The 12727-nt window shown below is 42.0% G+C and overlaps 1 protein-coding gene and 1 pseudogene across 1 annotated transcript in view; both read right to left on the bottom strand.

Moving 5' to 3' along the window:
* LOC138274906 (ly6/PLAUR domain-containing protein 2-like) overlaps window positions 1–8975 on the bottom strand; it is a 30970-nt gene extending 21995 nt beyond the window's left edge. The window contains exon 1 of the mRNA XM_069219023.1: window positions 8870–8975. Coding sequence (XP_069075124.1) covers window positions 8870–8921 — 52 coding nt within the window. The 5' untranslated portion in view covers window positions 8922–8975. The remainder of the gene's footprint in view (window positions 1–8869) is intronic.
* Window positions 4286–5024, bottom strand: LOC138283086 (stomatin-like protein 2, mitochondrial pseudogene; annotated as a pseudogene).
* Window positions 8976–12727: the final 3752 nt, after the last annotated feature.

Raw genomic sequence — 12727 nt, 5'->3', positions numbered from 1 at the left:
ATGCAAGGGTAGGCAATCTGAGGCCATTGGTGTGAGGTCAAGGGAATTCTAGTTGCTGTGTTGGTATGAAACACAGCAAGCGTAATGCTGAGATTGAAGGACAGCTGAGCACTGGAGCGCCCTCACAGGTATCATCAGCAAAGGTGAGCACAACAGTTGCTGCATGCGTGGAGATTTCAAGAAGGTGAGCTGCAGACTCAAGAAGTGGTGCAACCAACCCTGTTGAAAAAATGGCCTGTAAACAGTTGAGCTTTACCATGAGGGAACCACATTATGAATGGCAGGTGTCTTGTTAGGACATTAGGACGAGACATTGTGGGCCATGACCACCTACAGGAATGGGGTTTTACATAGAGTATGTATAAAGTGTAAAGAGAAAAAATCCTAGATTGACAACAGTTTAGGGTAAAGCTAAGTTACATGGACATAATATGGAGGTGTTTTGGGATACAGACACTGATGAGAGAAAGTGTAAGAGGCATACAGTTATTCCAATAACTGACTAAAGGACAACAATTACAGAGTACAGCCCCTAGAAAGAGATGCAATACGAAGAGCAAATGCCCATGAATAATTAAGGAGTGAAGTCTGCTCACCGGGCATCTGCTGATGCTGGTATAGTGAGCCAAGGTGGAGAAGGTGATTGGTCAGAGAAGCATGAGGGGAAGGCCAGGGCACCTTCAAGGGCAGATGATTGTTGTAATTTGCCATTGCAAGAGAAAGTGAGGCAGGAGACGGTGCCCAACAAAGGTAGTGAGAATCAACAAACAGTTCAAGAACCTTGAGGAAGCAATTTGTTATTAAGGTATTTTCAAGTTTGGACAATGAAATGGGTGTTGACACTGCCGAATGTGCCACAGCGTAGCAGAGTCTGCTCTGAAGGTAATTTAGGACCAAAGCAGGATTGCTTATGGGTTTCCTGGGCAATCAAGTGAAGCCTAGAAGAAGGGCAGCACATATGCTCTGAAGCTTCTTGGTGTCAACGGAAACTGCATGGAGATCAAGTAGAACATAGAGGGATTCTGCTTTGGAGTGGTGGCGGGGAGCACATGGGGAGCAGGTGTCCGGTGAATGCTCACTGGGAAAAAAAGGAAGTGTCTGGTTGGTGTGTGGAACTGCATGTGGTTGCTGAGGTATGCTGAGCCTTGGTTGTGTACTGTTTGGTATGTGTTAAGAGGATGAAAAGGGTGCATTTGTGGATAGAGTGGCAGTTGAGGTGCTTGAGGTGCTTGGATATGTAAGTGCTGAGAGGTAGTCTGGCAGTGAGTATAAATCCTGTATTCTGGATGATTTGAAGTCTTTTGTCTGCTTGTGATCAGGAGTTGAATGACCAATTTATGAGTGTCCAGCAGGGGTCATCAGAAGACTTTCGTGAGGAGCTTGATGATATGGAAATAGGTGGTTGCAGTGGTCCTGACTTGGTTGGACATCGTGAATTGATTGCTGATCAGGATCCCCTGGCTCCTAGGCCAAGTTGGACTTGCTTTATGTCAGCCCCAATACTAAAGGCCACCAGACCGAGGCCCAGAGAGAGGTGTCTTTTCTGAATATGAGCACTTGCTTTTTTTCTGTGTTGAGGTTTAAGCAGCTAGTTTTCATTTAGTTTGTGACCTTGACTTAACAGCTGATGAAGTTCACTACAGTGTTTGAGGTGTCTTTTGAGAGGGAGAGGAAGCACTGGGTGTTCCTTGTACCTGGGAGCTCAGATGACACCATCTGTGTTTTAGGCCTTGGAATAATGCTAAAGAGGAAAAGCTCAGATCTCTAAGGGACTGTTCTACCCACAAGCTATTTAGTTTTATCATGATAGTCCACTTAACTCCTTGTATGGGGGAGCATTACCAGAACATGTGCATAAAAGTAGCGTCAGTTGTATTCCATCTCAGACATAGATTCTACATGTTAGGATGCCAGGAAGGTTCTTCATGTATGTGTGTTTTTAAATGGTGAAAAAGTTTGTTTTAACAATTTACAAATGATCAGTCAAGTAACATGGTTGAACTTACCAAATGACATATCAACAAAAGAAATTACAAAGCAAACAAAAAGAATGAATATTTGTCAGATAGATTGATGTGTGTGAGTTAATGGAAAACTAAAACTGAGAAACCACATTGGAGTAAATCAAATCACAGAAAACCAATTTCAAGGAAAGACAATTTTAATGAAATACAAAAAAATGAAAAATTTAAGGAAACATGTTAAAAAGAAAGATAATTTGGGGGGAAAACCCAAAGTTATAATAAACTTGTTCAGGAATGCATAATTTTTAGGTTGATGTTTTTTTTTTAAGAGTTAAGGATGATTGGCATTTGGGCAAAGAAAGGGGTTTTTAAGGTTCGGAGATGGGAGGAGTGTAAGGGGTTTAGAGGGGTTTTAGGGTTCATGGATGGACCGAGTTTAGGACTGATGAGATTTTTAAGGTACAAATATGGGTAGCAGCTGACATAGCGAGGCGCTTTAAGTATTCAGGGATTGTTTGAGTTTAGATGTAGAATGATTTTAGGGCGTTCAGGGATGAGTATTTTAGGGTGATGAGGAGTTCTTATGGGTCATGGATTTAAGGGAGTTGAAGATTTTTTAAGGCTCAGGGATGGCTGGAATTTGCTTGTGTTGATATGTTTTAAGAGGTATGGGATGGTTGGGGTTTAGGTGTAGAAAGGGTTTTCTATTGGTGGTGATGGGTCAGCAAATGAAAAGTATTTGAAGTAATTGTTTGACAATGTAAAATATATAATTATGAATGAATGTCCCATGAAATAAAGCACAGAAATAAATATCTCCAACAAACCTTTTTCTGGAAGTAAGACATGCAACCATTACATTTACTTTAAAAAAAATAAGCATTCAAAAGCCAATTTCTGCCAAAAATACATTCTATGAATGTGTTTCAATAAAAAGGTAAATGTCATTCATTCTGAAAATGTCCATTACAATGTTTAGAGGAAATAGTTTCCCAGTAATGGTATTCCATGAAATAGTTTTTTTCAATGAAATCACATAAACCCAAAGACATATCCATCAGTAGGAATACACAAGAATGTTGAAGGCAGAAAATTAATTCTTGAACATAAGTCAATAAAGTGATCTGTACTTCAAGAGAGAAATTTCTGAGGCAGGAGAATATAATAGTGTGTACAGTAAAGAGGTGGGAAAGCTTACGTAAATAGAAGATAATATAAAAAATGTTCAAGTAAGGGGTAAGAGAAAACAGAGAAGAATGGGGTAACAAAGATAAGAGAAGGCAAAATTGTGGGAGTATCCCAAGAGGTATTGTCAGATTCACAATGCATAGGTCACAAAAACATAAAATAGTTTATAGGAAGGATGGTCAATGCAAGTGAAGCAAGAACAGAATTCAGAAGGAAAATACATAGAAATTAGGCATTCATGGCATTAGAAAGGATCAATGTTTATGGAACCAGATTTCAAGTGACTTTGCAAAACATTTGACAGTCAATGTTCCCTTAATTCCAATAATAGGTGACTTGCAGAGAAAAAACACCCTGTCTTTAAAATAGTAGGTGCAGAGCAGGATATTGGTTTTGAGAGCAATTTCACTCAATACTTTAGGAGTGACCAGTGCATGAGGGAGCACCCAGGTCGATATTGTGACCTGGAAGCAAATTAACAAGTAAGAGGAGAAAAGTCTGAAAGCAGCATGCAGCCTAAGAGCATCAAGTCATCTCTAAGTCAGTCAGGGTTGAATACCTTACCACCAGGACCAAGACTTGTTATGCATTGTTTGAGTTTAGATGTAGAATAAGACAAGACAAGATTACGCAATTCACTAAAAGATGTTATGAGAGCCTTATCAGCAGCCCATCAATATTAACACGCCTCTTATGTGCTAGGAGTTGTAGTTTGATACATTTAGACACTACATTACTGCATGTACCTGGTCATCGTAGCGCCCTGGTGTAGATACTGCAAAGTAATGTCACCTAACTCAACATCGTGTACAGACCCTAGAACCTTCATGTCTCCAGTTCCTCAGAAAAGATGACCGGAGAAATGACCACAATTCTGTGCCTGCCCGGCAGCCTAAAAGGACAGCAGTGCTTAAGTGGGAGAGAGACAATTGCTAACAGGGCAAAATCTCATGGAACCTGACACAGAAAGATGGACTCCGGGTGCTGCAAAATGTTTTATATTTTAGTTTGGTCATTGCTGAGCCTGTTTTCATGCAGATGCACACTTACTCTAGCTATTCATTATTTAATTGTTTGTAATATAAAATGAAACCTTTCTTAAAGTGTTGGAAAGTATAGAGGATTTTGTACACCTAGCTAGTGAGTTCCAATGTCTGGTAGTCATGGTATGCTACATTGTAGTTTTTACATGTGACAACTGCCAGGATTGCATTTGCTTCACCTGCGGATCTGTCCCGCTTTCTCTCTTCATATGCCAAAACTTGGGCCCGCTTCATGCCTTCTGACACATTTATGACCACTTCTTGAGCTCCGTCGTAGTCATGCACCACAGCCGGTTTCTTCTCTTTGTGTCCACCTCCATCTGTATGGACTATTTGACTCTGTGAGGTACATGGATGTCTTTGATCTCATTATGTAGAAATCCAATCATCCAAATATACGTGGCTTGATTGATGGCATCCTCAGTCTTGCAGTTGAGAGACTTTTTTCCCTGGACAGCCTTGTCTAGCACGACACCTCTGCCCGCAGTGTGATTTGAGCCAGCAGAGTTACTGTATACTCATAATCTTCTACTCTATTGCTTGCCTTACAAGGATCAGATTATCCAAAGGTCTGGAACTCCTTCAGGATGTAGTGACACATTACCAAAACTGATTGCTCAGTGACTTTGATGACTATTTCTTTCAGACTGTGGACATATCTAATCCTGTTAGAACAGAGATGTGGAAATCTTTACCCGGCTCAAAGTATCTTGTGAAACCTGCCCATGCGCTCTATCCTGCGCCCTTCCTGTATGGGACAAACAAGATCATAGGGGTCCACTCTACAAGAACCTTTGGCCAACTCCTCAGCACATGGCAGCTGCAGCATGGTATCAGGATTTATCATTGAGATATGTGTTGGTAAGTGAAGGTAAGCTAGACAGGGGTTGGAACAACACTCTACGTTGTGTACAACTACTCATTCACAGTCTTGGAATTGTGGAAGGTGAAGCAGCACGGCAGGTCTTGTGAGGAAGATTATCAAGTTAATATAGATTGGGAACGTATTTTAATGGTGAAAATGAACATAAAGGTCACGCGTCCAGAGGCATGAGAAAATGGAACCTAGAGAAGAGAGATGTTGATGATGGGATGCTTTTTAGGGTAAAGGTAGTGGAACTAGACAATTTATTTATTGGTACTATTTAATATTAGGCCGAACATAGCTGTTTTGCATTAGGTGGAAAAGGTTAGACACCAACCAAAAGTTGTCATAGCAATGACTGCCTCTCATTGACAAAGCTCGGCAAGGTTTGAATGGGAGGAATTGGACTATGGTTGCAATTGAGCACATGCATGGTGAAGCTCTCTAACCTATGGATGTTGAAAGGGCAATCTACTAGAAATACTGTGAAGAAACAATAAGTTAACACGAACCTAGCCAGACATTTAAATTGCCCTTAATTACAGTTGCCTTCTCTCCCCTTAAGTATTAATCTATTTTGATGGCAAACAAAGTACTACAGCTAGAGAGTGTTTTAAAATGAAACATGTGTCCAAATTGTGTATTTTGGAATTTAGAATTTACTTAGTATTTTACACTTCTTTTTTCTTCTGTTCTACATTTTATCTTCATGCATTTTATTTACTTTTTTACTTTCCCTTTTTTAGAGTAACTACTCAAACTTCTTATTTTCTTCTAATTTTGCATGCCGTTCGTCCTCATCTTATTCCTGAATCCTCCTCTGGCTTCATCTCTTTTATTAATTGTTCTTATGCCACAACTTTTACTTCCCCTCTTCGTTTCCCCGGATTTTTCTGTTTTTTTTCCCCTTCATACCCTATTGTTTCTGAATTTATATCAGTTTTGTTATTCTTAGAAGTAAACGTTAGCAAGAAGTGTATCGGGAAGTAACAAATTTGTAGGGGCAAATGTACTCATGCTTCATGCAATGCATGGCACCATCCAAAGTTGCTGCACTGTGTTGCATGAAAGGGAGAGAGCAGAACAACCCCATTTCTACCGAGCTGTGGAGATGTGTTCTTCTCTCGGGATTGTGTGTGATGCCAAACTTAAGGTTGTATCAAAACGGTACTAGGAGGGTACTGTTTCAGAACAAAATACTATGTGTAGATATAGTTTAACACTTTTCCCACTTTTCAAGTGTGCCGTACAGTGCAACGCACATGTTAAGTTGGATTTGTTTGGAGAAATAAAAACATTTCTCCAAGTTAAGGCCAGTCTTAAATAGGTGTTACTTTTTGTGCCAAGCCCTGTCTACGATGTCAATAGGGCCCTGTTGTGATGTAAACCCAGTGCAAATTGAGGGTAAATGTGCCCAAGGGTTGTGATAATACCCACATAGATGGTGTACCATAACTGAAATGAAGATTTCAAGTTCATGGTGTAAAAGCAAGGCAAGAGAAACATCTGATTACTTGGTTAAATTCCAAGTTCTCAATAGATTAATCTGGGAACGGATTACTTCCAGTCTAACTGTGTACCTCATTGCAGAAGATGATCAAAAGCAAGACCATGGTAGCAGATATATAAACTGAAAAACTGTAGGTCATCGCTGGAGCAGTGCTTAATTTGTAAATACAGAGGTGCCAGTGCCCAAAGCCCTACTCTTAAACACGTGGCTGCTGTAATTAAATGTGTGAACATGGAATACTCAGGTGGCGTAATCCTGAAGCCATCTTGGGCCTCTTTAATCCATTTACAGCCACTCGCTGCCCCCTCAGCTCACTCTTGCAGCTTTTTACTTTCTCCTTTTGTGACGCTTTTTCGTTTTCCCTTCATCCTTCTTTCCCATGTGTGTCTTTTGTTCATAGCAAATGGTTGAGGCATACGAATAAGCCCCGGCCCTCAAAAATAAGTGCCAGTGATCAGCACTGGAAAGAACAACCACAAATTAAGCAGTGCGCTGGAGTTACCACAGCGGCGAAGGCTTCTTTCAGCGGTATTCAGTAGAAACTTTCAAACCAAACTTGTGATCCCATAAGGGCATTGCATCAAATGATATTAGAACTCCTTTTGGTATCAAACATTTGGCCCACCTGAGGCCATTATCAAAGGTGATCTCTTAAATGGGAAGGAAGAAACTGCTTCGAGGCTCTTGTTATCAAGCGTCTGAGACTCACTGGTTCACGTCAATTCGATTGTGCTTTATCAATATGTTGTTGCTAAGTTACGTTGCAGGAGTAACCAATGCTGGTCCAGCAATATGACAGATACTACTAGGTGCGTAGTAGGGTGCAGAGTCCCACCTCTTTCGGGATGCTCGAGCTAAAAGTAACTAAAGTTAAATAAAACAAAATCTCTAACTATAATGTTAAATCAGGGTGAAGATTGGATTTGTGAAACCCTCCTGAGCATTTCTTTGAATATGAGTTATTAATTAATTCAGATGTTGTATTGCATTGAGTTTTAGCAATTCGGGCCAAAACAATGGTTGATCCAAGCTCGGAGTGTAACACAAAGAAGGATGCTAATTTTCAGTGTACAGCTAACATGTAGGATCAAAAGTTTACTTTTGGAGAGTCGAGTGACGTTTCCTGAAATCAATTTGTGAGGCTGGAGTAATACCTTTATTAACAACTCGGGAAGTGATCATTGACAGCAAACGGTAGATACCTGGATCAGTCTTGATTCACTGGCATGAATCGACCATGTTTGTTGCCCAGCACCAGATTTCACGAATTCTGACAGATGGTGAAGTATTCTCAAGCAGTACCACCCATAACCGGGCTTCGAATTAATCCCTCGCTTGGGATGGTTAGCGTTCTAGCCTTTCTGGCCAATCGGTGTACAATGCTTGCAGTCTCATATGAACGCAGTGATGGTTTTAAAAGTAGGAGCAGTGATCATCTTAGGACAGTTTCACGTTTTCTCCTAGATAGTAAGACATCATCTGACCAGCTGGAGCTGTCAATTAAAGCAATAATGCTGGGGCAGAAGACACCAGACACCTACATGAAGACCTGGAATTGGTGCTGAACTTCCAAATGACCTTCTTGTAAATATTTTTAAGCCTTTTGATAATGGTAATTCCCCATGAACGTTTCTTTCAGCGACTATAAAGTGATGCTCGTTATGTCAATTCATTAAAATGATATAAGCTGCATACACTTGTAACCCGGTTGTAGAAATAAATAAATACATTAGGTTGTTAAAAAGCTATTCTGCTCCTTGAGTTATACCCAGTCACGCCATTTTTAAAAAGAGAGTCCGACACCTTGTCATTGGTTATTTCAATTACATTCAGCATCTTCTGTCAATGTGTGTTTGCTATCACTTCCATTCATGTAAGAGGGTCCGCAGCATCACTTTTGCACCTTCTGATAGCATCAGAAGCAGTCATGGGATATGGGCCCTAAATGTGCGCCATGTGAAGCTCAGCTGTTACACCGCGCCTTGTATGAACCAGCTGCTCATCCATACTGGACTATCGGAAGGATTCTGAGGTTTGAAGCTGTCAAAAGATAGCCTTAATTTTAAATGCATTTCAGAAAAGCCTCAATCTTTGACTTCTAGCTCCATTTGACATTATATTGTGTCTCAAGAATTAAAGCTTTAGAATTCCAGGGGCAAATATCTGATAACTGCAGCCCCGGGTGGACTTGAAGCAGAATGAAAAAGAATTTGAGAATTTTTGGCAACTAATTGCCCTGAGGTCTGGCTTCTGGAGAGAAGGTATTCCACCTTGAATTCCTCACTCACTCCCGACTTACCTGCGCCGGCCACCATGGCCGTAGCCAGCAGCAAGATGCAGTTCGCCTTCATTTCTTCAGCCTGATTACCCGCTCCAAAGAGAGGAAATGCGTCTGCGATGGCTTTATATACAGAAGCAGTGAAAAAACCCGGAGAGGCAGGTTCTTTGGCTCTCAGGTACCATTAAAGAGTGTGTCATTTATTTCACTTGAGTGCTCTCGCGCCGTGCGTTCTAGGAGGATGGAGAAGGCGTCACAGTGTGCCAGACAGTGATGGATTGTCTCCTTTGATGGGAGCGGTGGGAGGCAGGAGGTGCTGAAGGAAAAATAAACAAAAGCCCAAATTCCTCCGGACACAGGGCGGCGCTCCACGAACATGCTGAAATGTGGGCCCTCGGCATAGGTTTGTAAGACGCGCTTCTCAGGATTCGCATTCTTATATCGATGTATATTTATTTTATATATAATTAATCCTCAATTTGGGTGCAAAAGATCTATCCCAGTGCACATACATATAAAACCCGAAAGCAGATAGGGGAACCAGCGCGAACACAACGGGCAATCGTAATGTGGCAGAAGGCCACTTTTAGGGGAACAGGCCTTAAAACATCCTCTGGCATACTGCCTTACAAGTTAACAAAACTCATCACAGTACTTCACTAACTCCCCTAGTCTTAAACTTTTTGTTCTCAACCATTCCTCACACTTCAGAACTTTTAATCTCTCTTTGTTACTCCATTCCCTCTGCGCCAGGGCTGGCTCGTTTGTCCAGGAAGCTAGCCAGCCCATCTATCACTCCTCTGCCCTTAAAACCGCCACAGAAGGAACATCTTCCCTGGTTATTTCCCCACCCCCTACACTTCAATCACACAGCTTCACTCCCAGCAGCCCTCCACCTTCCCCCATATAACCACCAAATATAATTATTTGCCCATAAAAGGCAAATGCACCAGGTTAGCAATAAACACCTCAAACTCTTCAGACAGGTTGGACCCGTGCATCAGCAGTTCTTATCCATCCTTTCCAAGATTAGGGCCAAATTCACATGTAGCTGCCAATACTGTGAGAGATGATATAAATTCTTCCACATTTTCATCACACAGCTGTTTGTGTTAATAAACATGATGGCGTTCCAACAAAAAGCTAGGCTCATCCGAAAATTGTTTGTTCAGTCTTGCTATGGCCTCTAGAAATAAATTCCATTATCCATCTCCAGATTGTGCTTGAGGAGGGGGGATAGTTGGTATACTGCAAAATCTCTGCTGTGCTGCTTGCCCCAGACTAACAAATAGCAGGCAGACTTGCGGACCGGATTATACCCATTTGCCTCAATGGCTACCAAGTGGTTCTCAAACAACCTGAACCATTGTGACCATTTTATAACCAGTTTACCCGGCTTTCTTAGAAATGGCGGACGCTGAGTAATTTGATGCAGAGTTGCCATTATGTTACTTCACCTGTGCATAAATCCACCTTATATTTCTCTATAATGTGTGGTTATTGTAGAGATACTTTGCACGAGCTCTATAGAAAATATGCACAGACTGGGGGATATTGAATATAGGCCCTCATTACGAGTCTGGCAGTCACAAGACCGTCAGACTTGCGGATAGTGGTCTGGCAGCCCCAAATGTGGGAGTCTGAGCGCCATATTTCAACCCTGGCGATCGGGTCTCACTGGGACCGCCAGCATTGTCAGGATCAGTGATCTCGGCGGTCTGGCAGGAGGTAGCGGTCCTAATCCGCAAGCAGCACTGCCCTGGGGATTATGATGTCATTCTCTGCAAGCGATTTCATGGTGGTAGGACTGCCATGAAAAGGCTGGTAGAGAATGGCTGCTGAGGGCCCCAGGGGTGTCCCTGCATTGCCCATGCACTTGCCCATGAGGCCAGCACCCTCACAATGTTCACTGTCTGCTTTACAGACACTGAATACTGCGAGGGTGCTGGTGCACCCTACATCCTACAGCATGCCGCTGGCTCGATTACGAGCCGGAGACAATGTTGTAGCCTGTTTCCTGCTAGGCCAGTGGACGGAAACTCAGTTTTCCACCGGCTGACCTTGTGGGAAACTCTTAATGGACCAGGCGGAGAGGTAGCAAGTATGGTGGCAACCTCCCCATCAGAAGTTTGGCAGATGGTGTAAGCTGTCTGCCGACGGCTCATAATCAGGCCCATAATATCATTGAGTCAGTTTGGGAGTCACCAAAATTATGTAAATGAAAGCAAATTGATATGCTGGAGATGCTGCAAGAAATAATATATTATTTATTGCCTACAATGTCTGTAACTGTTGGACAGGCCTGTTACTAAGGGCTAGATGTACAGCTATTTATTTTGTGAGGCTTTAATTGCGATTCATTGTGAATGGCAGTTAGAGACTTGCAAAATTAAATGTACAAATGTGTCTGAGACAGAATTAGCGATTCCCAATGGGGTCGCAAATTAACTACCTCATTAATATTCATGAGGTATATTGAAATTTGCGACCCATTGGGAATGGCCGCACTCACAGGGATGGTGGCCTGCAGGGGACAGCAGACCACCATGTCTGTGACTGCTTTTTAAATAAAGCAGATTTTTTTTTAAATTCACCCCATTTTCCTTAAAGGAAAACGGGATGTATTTCAAACAAAAAATAAAAAGTTTTATTGGCACCACTACCTGCTCTGAAAATATATTTTCGCTTCCATTCACAAAGGGACCCCTCCCCGTTTGCAAATGAGTTACCACCAACTTGAAGTTGGTGGTAACTGCAATTGTTTTGCGACCGCATTCATGGTAGAAAAACAATCTAACATGGCCCTGCGGCTTGCCATTAGGAAGAGACGCAATTGGCGTGCCCCTTCCTAATAAAGACTCGCAAAAACATTTTGCAATTCGGTAATTGATTTGTGAATCGAAAAATGGGGTCTGTACATCCAGAAATGCTTTTTTTCTGGTCGTAAACACCCTGATTCTTGAAAAAGCATTTTACATCTGGCCCTTAGGCACTCAGGGCGTCGGGCACTCTGGTTGTTGTTAAACTGAGCTATTTAGTTGCTCTTGTTACTGCCAGCTGATGCTCCCAGAACCAGCAGCCATAATCAATATGGACACCATGCATAAAGTTGTAACGTAGCACTGCGTCATGACATGGTATCACACTGATCACAAGGGTACCGTACAATGCTGAGCGAGTGCACGCATGTCTGTGACCAAAAAATGTAGCGTGCCTTACATGGAGCTCTTCATGCCCCTTGGTTGCAGGGTTAAAACTCCACAGCCCTTCACAGCTGGAGACTGAGTTTCTTGTGCTGCTCTACCACAGAAACGACTCCTCGATGAAGATCCAGAAATGTGGCTCCAAAATCAAATCCTCAAAAATTCTGGCATGGGTGTACTGGTGGGTGATATACTATTGTTGCTAAATGTGGTAAATAAGCCAACTCAAAACAGGCAACAAATAAAGCTTATTTATTTGTACATATCATTTACCAACGGCCAACGGCATGCTGCGTTCAACTGACTTGGAGATCCGACAGCAACTGTCTGTTGCTGCTAATACTTACCAGTGTCCGCTTCATGCACTAGTGCACTAAAATATGAATAATAACAAGATGTACAGAATGTCAGAAGGACATAGCACGAGGCGCATAGCACAAGGTAAAATGTGCACAGGATACGTGTCCTACATCACAGCAGTTACAGATCCCGGGGTTGGACTGAGTCAGAAATTAGGCTTGGGCATAAAAGTGGCTTCCATTAGTGACTTAGATGACCATAAAAGTGGCCCATATTCAAAATCTATGCAATATTACATTAAATATTGAACTAAGATTGTCATGGGTCCATTTTAGTTCCCTGCCTGGGCACAGGAGATAGCTTAGCTTTTAGCTCG

Source organism: Pleurodeles waltl, chromosome 2_2 (genome assembly GCF_031143425.1).
Source record: "Pleurodeles waltl isolate 20211129_DDA chromosome 2_2, aPleWal1.hap1.20221129, whole genome shotgun sequence".
In the NCBI taxonomy this organism is placed as follows: domain Eukaryota; kingdom Metazoa; phylum Chordata; class Amphibia; order Caudata; family Salamandridae; genus Pleurodeles; species Pleurodeles waltl.
Note: the sequence above shows the minus strand (reverse complement) of the source record. Positions and strands in the feature narration are given on the sequence as shown.